General features: G+C 39.3%; 1 protein-coding gene across 1 annotated transcript; it reads right to left on the bottom strand.

The window, feature by feature from the left end:
• Positions 1–527: 527 nt before the first annotated feature.
• Positions 528–1477, bottom strand: LOC140821378 (uncharacterized). Its single transcript, XM_073181852.1, has 3 exons — positions 1139–1477; positions 961–1045; positions 528–919 (listed from the first exon to the last, which is right to left on the bottom strand). The coding sequence occupies exons 1-3, from the start codon at positions 1475–1477 to the stop codon at positions 528–530; spliced, it is 816 nt and encodes a 271-aa protein (XP_073037953.1).
• Positions 1478–12479: the final 11002 nt, after the last annotated feature.

Below are 12479 nucleotides of genomic sequence, written 5' to 3'. Positions count from 1 at the left end.
ACATATCAAATATGTCCTCGATCCTTGGTAGTGGGTATTTATTCTAGATTGTTACCTTGTTCAGTTCTCTGTAATCGATACACAACCTCATGCTCCTATCTTTATTCTTTACAAAGAGCACTGGTGCGCCCCAAGGTGAGAAACTATGGTGAATAAATTCCTTGTCTAGAAGCTCCTGAATCTGCTGTTTGAGTTCTGACATCTCAGCTGGAGCTAGACGGTACGGTGCCTTATATATTGGCACAGTGCCTGGCACAAGATCAATAGCGAACTCCACCTCTCTCTCGTGGAAGGACTGTGACGTCATCGAGAAAAACGTCAGGAAAATCTCTGACTACCGTTACATCAGATGTCGATGGAGTGGGTACGTCAGGTGCGGAAATAATACTGGCCAAGAAAGCCTGATACCCCTTGTGAATAAGTCTCCGTGCCTGCATGGAAGAGATCATGCAAGGGAAACTCCTCCATCTATGCGGCTCAAAGAGAAATTGCTCCATGCCCAACGACCTTACCAAAAGTGAACTTTTCTAAAAGTCAATATGAACTATGTTCTTCGTCAGCCAGTCCATTCCCAAGATGATATCGAATTCTTGCATCGACAACACAATAAGTTCAGTGTAGACTAGATGTCCATGTAGTTCAAGATCTATGTCCCTGACCACGTTGGAAGCTGATAATTCTTCCCTTGATGGGACTGTCACTGAATAGCTCACTTCGAGTCCAATGGACTTGATGTCCAAATGATTATCGAACGTCTTAGAGATAAAAGAGTGAGTGGCCCCAGAATCTATCAAGGTCAAGGCCTTCGTGGCGACTCTCTTTATGAAAATATTTCTAGTCAGCAAAGTCATGTCTTCGCCTCCTGAGCATGCATGGCGAACACTCTCCCCTGGGTCGGCTGCCTCCACTGCGGACAGTCCTTCAGCATATGTTCAATGGCTCCACACTTGAAGCACTTGCCTGAACCCCATAGAAATTGCCCCATATGATGGCGGTTGCACTTAGGGCACACTGGATACTCACCAGGCTTCTGAGGAGCCCTTTTCTGTGGGATAGAACCTTTGCCTTTCGGCGGTCCTTGAAACGGCCTCTTCCCCTGCTGCCCCTGGAAAGGCCTCTTAAACTGCTGCTATGGTGCCTGATGTGGTCTCTTGTCCTGTCTGTCGTTCTCAATGTCTCTTTGATCCTGTTCTGCCGCCAAGGCTCTCGACACAGCCACCAAATAGGTAGTAGGACCATCAACTCTCACATCATGGCAAAAGATCGGACACAAACCATCCATAAATTGCCCCAATTTCTCCCGGGCATTATTTGCAATTAGGGGCACAAAGTCACACTCCCTCTCAAACTTCTTGACAAAATCTGCAACGTTACTGTCTCCTTGTTGCAGCGTCATGAACTCCCTGTTCAGTCTGGATTGTAGTTCCTCAGTGAAGTACTTGAAGTAGAAGACCTCCTTAAATCCATCCCAAGTCATTGTTTACAGGTTCATGACACAGATGCACTCTCCCACCACAATCTGGCGTCTTCGGTCAAAAAGAATGTGGCACACCTAACCCTGTCTGCATCGTGTAGCTCCATGAATGCAAAAATTATCTCGATAGACTTAATCCATCCTTCAACTATCATCGGGTCAGTAGTCCCCGAGAACTCCTTCAGATCCATCCTCCTAATTCTCTCGTAGACTGTCTCTGGTCTAGGCCTCGCCCCTATGTCTACTGCAGTATGGTTCCCCGCAAACTGTGCGAAAAACAGAGTCATCCTGCAAGCATCTGAGCCTGCATATCTGGGGTGGACGAGGAGGAGTGGCCCTCTACCCATCCTGAGGCTCTCTTTCCATCGCCGGCTCCACGCACAATCCTACGTCTAGGAGGCATACTGTTCCAAAATTTACTCAGAAACGTCTGCCTTTTTTAATGCTTTAAAAGTACTAGAAATTTACTTTTTAAAACACTCAATTTTCGGCCATAAACATACATCTCATGAAATATTTTACCCTTTAAAATAAAACATCATCCAACTAGCATTTTAAAAATCAAGTGAAATAGTCATAAAAATGAAATCGTAGCCTGTTTTACCAAACCTAAAAAGAAATAAATTTAAAGAGTATAGCCCATACTAAACCTCACAAAAATATCTCAAAAGCATAAATAAATAGTCTTAAAATCTTTAACGTAAATCATGAATCATAAATCGTAAATGAGGAAAAAGTAGAAGCGCTGGTCCTCAGGTTGTGTGCACCTTCAGTCCAGTCAAATCATCCATCAAGACCTCCCTCAATCTCACATGCATCCATCACACCTAGTGAGTCTAAAGACTCAACACACCATAATATTTATAAACGTATAAAACCACATGCAACGGAGAAAATACTTTTACGTAAAAATAACTTTTTCACGACATACATAAATAAACCTCAACTTTTTTCCTTTTTCCTCAACATGGCATAACATAAAACCTTTTTCATGATCATAAACCTTTACCCTTTTCCTTTTCCTTTGTTGAATTCAGATCGTTAAATGTGACTTTCCTCAAACCTCAAAATTTCGATGGATCCATCTACATGAAACCGCAGTATTGGGCGGCGGTAGACACCAGCAACACTCTCACCGGTCAACTGATCCCTTCTCTATCCTCTTTCGAATAGAAATACGATCGTCGTGGTTCTCTCTGGGGCCTTTTCCCATAAATGGTCTCCCTCTGGTGTCTTTTCCCCTCACGATATTCTCATTCTTACCGTTACCTCATACCGTTACCTCGTATTCGTAATAATGGAAATACGATCGTCGGGCTTCCACTGGGACCGTCACCCCCACGATATCTCCAACATTATCGAATTAGTCACAATTACTTCACTTCCTTCAACGTTTACATTCTTAATACTTTAAAAAAATCACGCATAACCTATAATTTTGTTTTTGAAATCAAGCATGCAACATGTCTTTTAAATGTCTTCCTTAAATCATAAAAATCCCCTAGACATTTAAAAATCATAATTTAATCATGAAAATTTCATAAACATTTAAAAATAGTCATAATATCATAAAAATATCATTTAGAGAACTGTCATGACGTTTACTAATTTTTAGGTGTAAAAAGACCGTTTTACCCCTAGACGTAGAATTCCTCGATTTTGACTTTTTCTTGAATTCATTGACTCTAACATGTCCCAAATATTTATTTAAGCCTAAATTAATTTTCCCATAATTTTATTTAGTTTAAATATTAAACTTTTTCATTTATCTTTAACTTTAATATAAAATTCCTAAATTCAAAATTTAGTCTTTTACATTATTTTATCCCTTGTGAACCACAACTCGGCCCCCGTGAGCCGTTTTTCAATTAATTTTATTTTAGAAACCCTATTATGACACATAAATTTCGACCTCGAGCCATCTTTCGATTTTCTCGAGTCACCCCCAAACCAAGTTGATCCAAACCCTGACCAACATCCTAGAGTACCCTACTGGACCCTTAGACCACTTAGAAACCATCCCAAAACCAAAAAAAATGACCCGCAAACCACACCCATGCAGGGGTCGAGAGTTTCACCTTGAGTGGACTCTAGCTTTGTGCACCTAGGGACCTAGCCGTCTACCCAGCACCCAAACCAACCCCCAGTGCACCTTCACAGGACCATAATGAGTCACCCTAGCCCAGCCCACGAGCCCTCAACCCACTGGCAGCCTGCTCTTACTCGCGCAGATGTTGCGCGTTTCTCGGGTAAGAGTCCTAGAATGGCTAGGACTCTTATCCCAGCCCCTAACTTGAGTCCTCGCCTGGCTAGGACTCTCCCCTCGCCTGAACCAACCCTGGCCGAGCCCTGGCCCCAAGCCGTGACTCCCCAACCTTCTGAACAAGGAGCCCGATCACCCCCAAACCCTCATGACAGAAAACCGACTCCAACCTTTATCCTTGGTGATTACTGTGGGTTTGGTGTTTAGTTAGGACTCTAATTCATATAAAACTTTGCTTGAACATAATTTGACATCGTGGCAGCCTCTTTACATAATAAAACATGAATTAAAATCATAGAAATATGAGTTTACCCCTTGTGCATGCCATAAATCCGAAAATATTAATATGAACACATGCTTTTCATGAAAACGTACTTAAAAATAATACTACGATGTGATAGACGAGAAAAGGAGATGTATGGCATGCCTTTGAATTTTATACGCACGAAAAAATGTTGAAGACAAAGAACGGGGTGAAACCTTGGCTAGCTTCTACCTTGACCCTTCGAAATTTCCTTCCACTTTGTGGTGAGTTGGTGCCGTGTGTGCTGCGCCTTTTGAGGAGAGTTTTTCTGAATTTTAAAAGTGAGAGGCGTGAATAATGAGTAGGGTTTTAGGTGATTAATATTTTAAATAGCTAATTAAGTTGCTAACTAGGCTTAGGCCTATTAAGCCACTAAATTAAGCCCATTAGTCTTAATTAGGATTTAATAAATATTATCAAAGTTTTTTTTTTAAAATAAATTGGTGAATTTATTAGCCGGGTTGCCAAAAAGCTCGCATTTTTTGAAAAACCCACACCGATAAAATTTAGGTCCCGGCGTATAAAATTACCTCAAAAACCCATTATTTAAAAAATATGAAAAACCAACAACTATATTTTAAACAATTAAAAATAATATTTAATAAAAACATTTTACGTATTTCAGCCCTCGGTCCCCGTTCCTCGATCGCAACTTGAATATTCCTAAAAATACAATTTTATGCATAATGACAATAAAATCCTATTTAACATATAAGCATGTATGTCACATAATCAATTAGCAAATAAAATCAATTTATTAGCAATTTTTCATATTTCCTAGATTCGCATGCAGTCGGATTACGTCGTCTTAATTTTGAACCTTTTAATTCCTCCCCCCTTAAATAGAATTTCGTCCTCGAGATTAGAACTTACCGAATAATTCTGGATAGCGACCCTTCAAGCCCCTCTCGGTTTCCGAAGTAGCTTCCTCTTCCGAATGATTCAGTCACTTGACCTTGACCATTGAAATGACTTTGTTTCGCAATCTTCTTTCTTGCCTTGCTAAGATCTGGACAGATCTTTTTTCATATGTCATATTTGGAGTTAATTCAAGAGGTTCATAATTTAGTACATGTGACAGATTCGACATGTACTCCGCAGCATCGAAATATGGAACACATTATGAACTCCAGAAAGTGTTGGTGGCAATGCCACTCTATAAGCTAGTTTCCCAATCCTCTCCAAAATTTTAAAATGTAAGGCCCGAGATTTTATCATTGTAACCAGACATCAATTAATTGATAGACTTGAGATTTCAGGAGCTAAAGTAAGATGTTAGTGGAGAAGCTGAGCGCCGGTACATTGACCAACATTTTTACAGAATGTCTGGTGCACGAGCGATAGAAAATGACCGTCCGAGCGCCAGTGCACCACAAGTCGAGTATTCGGACAGAACATTCTGCTCCCAAGCGGTAATCTTTGACCGCCCGAGCGCCGCCTGATATATAGGAAGAATAAGCCACATATCTTTACCATGCAAGTTGATATATATAAACCTTCATTTCTTCAAAAAGTCCAGCAAGAACCGAGGGAAAAGCTACAAAGAATTTTCAAGTTTCTTCATGTATTAGAATTGTTATTTTTCAAGATCCGGCCGTAAGAATTTCGATCCGAACATATTTCTGTAATCATTTCGTCAAGAGCTACTAAAGAATGTAAGTTTATGATGTTTTACAATGATTCGAAAATATGGTATTGGAAAAATTGTGATTTGTTCGTTGTTGTGTGTTCTGGAGATAATAATAATATTAGAATTGAAACCAGACCGAAGAACGGACCGTATATGCGATCGTTATCATTTTCAGATTATATTAATTGGACTCGTACAGATTTAAGAAATTTTAGGGTAATATTATTGATGATTATGAGTTGATAAGATTGCCTCTTGATGTTTAGTTGTTGGAGTATATCGAGATTGTGCCGTTATGCCGTCGACATGTACTAGATTGAGATTGATTCTACTAGAGTTTGCTTTGAGCTGTATTACGATATTATGCTTCTTGAATTATTATTCCAGACTAGAATCAGAATCAGTAGAAGAAAGATCAAAGTTGTCAAGCATTTGTACTATGACAGAAAGGTATAAATCAATGTTAATTGAGAGATACGACTCGAGTTATATTTGACTTGAGTTTCCCAAAACCATATACTTGTTTGTTATTGTTTTAATACCTTTGTATTACTTGAATGTGTATGCTTATTCTATTGATTTATAGAAAAACAGAGAATAGAAGATAGATATCGAGAAATAGTCGTGGGCAGATGTGCATAGTCATTGGCAGAGGTGCCAAGACACTGGATGTTTGGGTTATATCGATTTTGTTAGGAGTAGATCGACTCCTATTGCAGGTATTCGATATAATGTGCCAACGTCCGGGAACTGGGATCCCTAGACTAGATCAGAGTCGAGTCAGAGATTAAGAATCAAAGAGTTTGATTTACAGTTTTATATCGATTCATGTCTTTCAGATTATGATATATTTTATTGATAACTCTTATATGCTTTTGAATATGTTTATATGAAATGCATGTATACTTGGTTTATACTGGGAATTATATTCTCACCAGAGTTGTCCGGCTATTGTTGTGTTTGTATGTGTGCATGACAACAAGTGGGACATGATCAGGGTAAAGGAGAGGATGAGAGATCAAAATTAGCGTGGAGATCCAGGCCCAGAAATAGAATTGGTTTCAGCACTAGATGTATAGTTGTTTAACCCTAGTTTGATCTGAATGTATTTTGTACAAGACTTGTACTTTTGCTCCTGATGTTTATATACGATTGATTATCATATGTTCCGCACTTTTGTATTTTAAAAAAAATAAAAATTTAGACCACGTTTAATTAATTGATCCCTTTATTCCCTAAAGATGATTATGAAACGAATTTGCGTCTAGGTCCCCACAGCAGGTAGTATATGAGCTGTAGGTTCCTTAAATTGAGATAGAGGGGAACTGAGCGGGGTAGATTGAGTTTCTTCCTTGCTTTTGTATGCTAGCATTACCGCATGTTTTACTGCTTTAATACATTTTTACCTGAATTATCTGATTTTATTGGAAATGTGTATTATTGAAAATGAATCAGAACCGATTCTTGATCAGAGGTAAGATGATCAGAGGAGGATTGATACAGAATTGTCAGATTTGATTACTAACCCTTTTGATAATCAGATATGACTCCTCGAAGAATCCCAAAACAAGGTAGTACCTCAACTAATCCAATGGATGTCACTGCGGCACCGATGGAAACACTACTGAAGAGATTTCAGTCGTTTAAACCACCGAAGTTGAAGGGAACTGGGACATCAATTGACTGTGAGAGTTGGCTAGATGATATTGAGATTTTTTTGATTCCTTAGACTATACAGATGAGTGAAGAGTCAAATTGATTGGGCACCAGTTGCATGACGTTGCAAATAATTGGTGGCTTACGAGCAAGAGAGCGTTGGAGCATCGAGGTACAATTATTACCTGGAAAATCTTAAAGATTGAATTTTATCAAAGATTTTTCCCAGTATCATACAGAAAAGACAAGGGTGCAGAGTTCGCCAATCTGAAACAAGGTCAGTCGAATATTGAAGAATATGTGGCCAATTTCTCTACCTTGTTACGATTTGCTCCCCATGTTGTTGAGAATGATGAAGCTGTTGCTGATCAGTTCATCAATGGGCTGAATCCTGAGATTTTTACACTAGTAAACACAGAGGGACCAAATAACTTTGCTGATACTTTGAACATAGCCAAAGGAGCAGAAGCGGGCCTGATTAGGCAGAAAGGAGCAGCGTATGTCGCATCAGCACCGAAACAACAACAACCACCTTCTACTCAGTTCCACCAACCCCCTCCCAGATTTGAGAGTGGCAGTAGTAGTAGTGGGAAGAAAGATTACTTGAAAAACAGAGGGAAACACTTTAAGAAGTCTGGTAATAGTTCATCTAGCTCCAGTGGTTCACGACAGAGCCAGAGTTATACAGGAGCTTACTGTAGAACTTGCGGAGGGAGACATCCCATAGAGCAATGCCAAGGAGTGTCTAGTAGTTGCAACATCTGCAGACAGCAGAGACATTTTGCCAGAGTTTGTCCACAACGAGGTTCTCAAAGATCCCAGGGAGCAGAATCATCTAGATCAGTGGCACAGCCTGATAGACGATCATCTGTTGTTCACTCATTCCAGCCAGCGCATACCCAGTAACAGCCAATGCCAGGAGGAAGCCAGACATTTAGCCAGCATCCGAGACAGCATGTCAGAGTGTTTGCTTTGACTAAAGAGCAGGCCCAGGAAGCACCTGATTATGTTGTTGCAGGTAAATGTTCTCTTTGTAGTATCCTGCTTATGTATTGATTGATACGGGTGCATCTCATACTTTTATATCCGAGAGATTTCATTGATACATGCATTAACTGTTGAGTCATTATCTGCTGTAGTATCTGTCTCTTCTCCTTTGGGAAAATGTTTGATATCAGTGAATTCTGTTAAACATTATATGCTACCATATGATGGGCATGAGATTGAATTAGATTGTATTGTACTTGGGTTGTCTGATTTTGACTGCATTATCGGTATTGATATGCTGACCAAGTACAGAGCTACCATAGATTGTTTCCAGAAAATTGTGAGATCCAGACCTGAAATGGCTGAAGAAAGGAAATTTTAAGGTAAGGGTTCCAGATCGCGAATTCCTTTGATATCTGCGTTATCTATGACTCGATTATTATAGAAAAGAGCAGAGGCATTCCTGTGTATTCAGTAGATGTACTGAAATCGAGCCCTTCATTGGCAGATTTGCTAGTGGTATGCGAGTTTGCTGATATTTTCCCAGATGAGAATTCCGGGTTTGCCTCTAGTCAGAGAGATAGACTTCAGTATTTAATTGATACCGGGTAAAGTTCCTATTTCGAAAACTCCATACAGAATGTCACCGATAGAATTGAAAGAGTTGAAAGATCAGTTAGAAGATTTACTGGCCAAGGGTTACCTCAGACTGAGTTTTTCTCCTTGGGGTGCTCTAGTATTGTTTGTTAGAAAGAAAGACGGTTCAATGAGACTCTACATTGATTACCGGCAACTGAACAAGGCTACGGTAAAGAATAAGTACCCTTTGCCTCGTATCGATGATTTATTTGATCAATTGCAGGGTTCTTCTGTTTATTCCAATATCGATTTGAGATCTGGATATAATCAGCTGAGAGTTCGAGATTCTGATATATCGAAGGAAGCTTTCAGAACCAGGTATGACCATTATGAGTTTATAGTCAAGCCGTTTGGTTTAACGAATGCTCCAGCTGTATTTATGGGTTTGATGAACTGTATATTTCAGAAGTATCTTGATGATTTTGTGATTATTTTTATCGATGATATTCTGATATATTTAAAGAATATGACTGATCATGCTGAACATTTGAGAGTTGTTTTGAATATTCTGAGGGCTGAGAAATTGTATGCCAAATTGTTGAAATGTGAATTTTGGCTTAGAAAAGTCGTATTTCTGGGTCATATCATATCTGGAAATGGGATTTCTGTCGATCCTAGCAAAGTTGAGGCCGTGATCAGTTGGCCAAGACCGACATCAGTGCAAGAGATATGTAGTTTTATGTGTTTAGCAGGGTATTACAGTCGATTCATTAAAAAAATTTCCAGTATTGCTAAACTGATTACTCAGCTGACTCAGAAGAATGCACCGTTTTTCTGGTCAGAAGAATGTGAATCCAGTTTTCTAGAATTGAAGAAGAGATTAACCAGTGCTCCGGTGTTGACTATTCCGTTAGGTACTGGTGATTTTATTGTTTATTATGACGCTTCTAACAGAGGATTAGGTTGTGTTTTGATGTAGCGAGGACATGTTATTGGTTATGCCTCAAGAAAATTGAAACCACATGAGACTCGCTACCCGATTCATGACCTTGAATTGACGGCCATTGTATTTGCTTTGAAGATTTGGCGACACTACCTATACGGTGAGAAATTTGAGATTTATTTTGATCACAAGAGCCTGAAATATCTGTTTTCACAGTCTGAACTGAATATGAGGCAACGAAGATGGCTTGATTTATTGAAAGATTTTGATTGTGAAATCAAATATTATCCGGAAAGTCTAATACAGCAGCTGATGCACTGATTCGAAAGGTATGTTCTTTATCCTTATCGACGATTGGTGTTTCAAATTTGATTGAAGATTGCTGTCTTTCTGGATTGATATTTGAGACAGATTGTAAACCTTTGAGACTTTATGCTATTCAAGTCGAACCAGAGCTGATTTTGAGAATCAAAGATGCACAGAAAGTGGATCAGAATATTAGAACTCAATTGTGATGGTCAGATCAGGGCATCGATCAGAGTATCAGGTTTGTGACTGTTTGTTATATGTGAAAATTGTCTTGTGGTGCCAAATTTTCAGATTTGAAACGACAGATTTTGTCCGAAGCGCACAATAGTCGATTCAGTATTCATCTTGGTGGCAGAAAAATGTATAACGATTTGAAGAAACAATTCTGGTGGAAAAATTGAAATCAGATATTGCAGATTTTGTTTCAGATGTTTGAATTGCCAACAGGTGAAAGCAGAAAGAAAGAAACCAGGAGGTCTGTTGCAAAGCTCATTCATTCTAGAGTGGAAGTGGGATCATATATCCATGGACTTCGTGACGAAGCTACCGCGATCCTCCAGAGGTTGTGATGTGATTTGGGTCGTTATTGACAGATTGACAAATCAGCATGCTTTATCCCGTACATAATGACGTACAGACATGACCAGATGGAAGAGATTTATGTCAGAGAAGTGGTCAGATTGAATGGAGTGCCCAAGTCGATTGTATCAGATTATGATCCTCGATTTACTTCGCACTTTTGGCATAGTTTGCAGCAGGCTCTAGGTACGAAGTTACATCTGAGTACCGCATATCATCCACATACAGACGGACAGTCAGAGCGGACTATCTAGACATTGGAGGATATGGTTAGAGCTGTAGTGCTAGATTTTGGCAATAGTTGGCAAGATTTTTTGCCACTTTGTGAATTTTCGTACAACAATAGCTATCAGACGAGTATAGAGATGGCTCCGTTTGAAGCGTTGTATGGAAAGAAGTGTAGATCCCCTATTTATTGGGATGATATCTCCGAGGTACCTGAACTTGGACCTGATATGATACGAGATATGATTGAGAAAGTGAAGCTGATTCAACAGAGAATGAAGACAGCTCAAGATAGACAGACCAAATATGCCAATGTTTGACGACGAACGTTGGTATTTGAGGCAGGAGAAAGAGTATTTCTGAAGATTTCTCCTTTAAGAGGCATTGTCAGATTTGGCAAGATAGGGAAGTTGTCCTCCACGATACATCGGTCCATATGAGATTCTGGAGAAGATAGGTGATCGTGCCTATCGACTTGCTATTGCTCCATCTCTATCTGGAATACATGATGTCTTTCATGTATCGATGCTTCAGAAGTATATTCATGATACTTCTCATATTGTTCAGCCAGAAGAGGCCGAAATCGATGAGACTTTGAGTTATTTTGAAAAACCGATCCAGATTCTCGATCTTAAAGAAAATCAGCTCAGAACGAAGACTATTCTGTTTGTGAAAGTTCAGTGGGTCGTCATGACATGGAAGAAGCTACCTGAGAGACTGAATCAGACATGAGACAGAAATTCCTAGAGTTGTTTCATTGATGTGAGTTTCTTATTCAGCTTCTGAGTCTTTCTATCTTATATTATGTGATTTAACTGTTTGTGATTTCAAGGACAAAATCATGTCTTTGGGAGAATTGTAAGGCCCGAGATTTTAACACTGTAATCAGACATTAATTAATTGATAGACTTGAGATTTCAGGAGCTAAAGTAAGATGTGAGTGGAGAAGCTGAGCGCCGGTACATTAACCAACATTTTTAAAGAATGTCTGGCGCACGAGCAGTAGAAAATGACCGCCCGAGCGCCAGTGCACCACAATTCGAGTATTCGGACAGAACGTTCCGTGCCCGAGCGGTAATCTTTGACTGACCGAGCGCCACCTGATATATAGGAAGAATAAGCCACGTATCTTTACCATGCAAGTTGATATATATAAACCTCCATTTCTTCAGAAAGTCCAGCAAGAACCGATGGAGAAGCTCCAAAGAATTCTCAAGTTTCTTCATGTATTAGAATTGTGATTTTTCAAGAACCGACTGTCCAATTTTCGATCCGAACATATTTCTGTATTCCTTTCGTCAAGTGCTACAACATAATGTAAGTTTATGATGTTTTACCATGATTCAAAAATATGGTATTGGATAAATTGTGATTTGCTTGTTATTATGTGTTGTGGAGATAATAATAATCGTAGAATTGAAACCGGATCGAAGAACGGACCGTATATGTGATTGTTATCGTACAGATTTCAGAAATTGTAAGGTAATATTATTGATGATTATGAGTTGATAATATTGCCTCTTGATGTTT

Source organism: Primulina eburnea, unplaced genomic scaffold, assembly GCF_022965805.1.
Source record: "Primulina eburnea isolate SZY01 unplaced genomic scaffold, ASM2296580v1 ctg559_ERROPOS1146420+, whole genome shotgun sequence".
Taxonomy (NCBI): Eukaryota; Viridiplantae; Streptophyta; class Magnoliopsida; order Lamiales; family Gesneriaceae; genus Primulina; species Primulina eburnea.
This window is presented reverse-complemented; position numbering and strand designations above follow the sequence as displayed.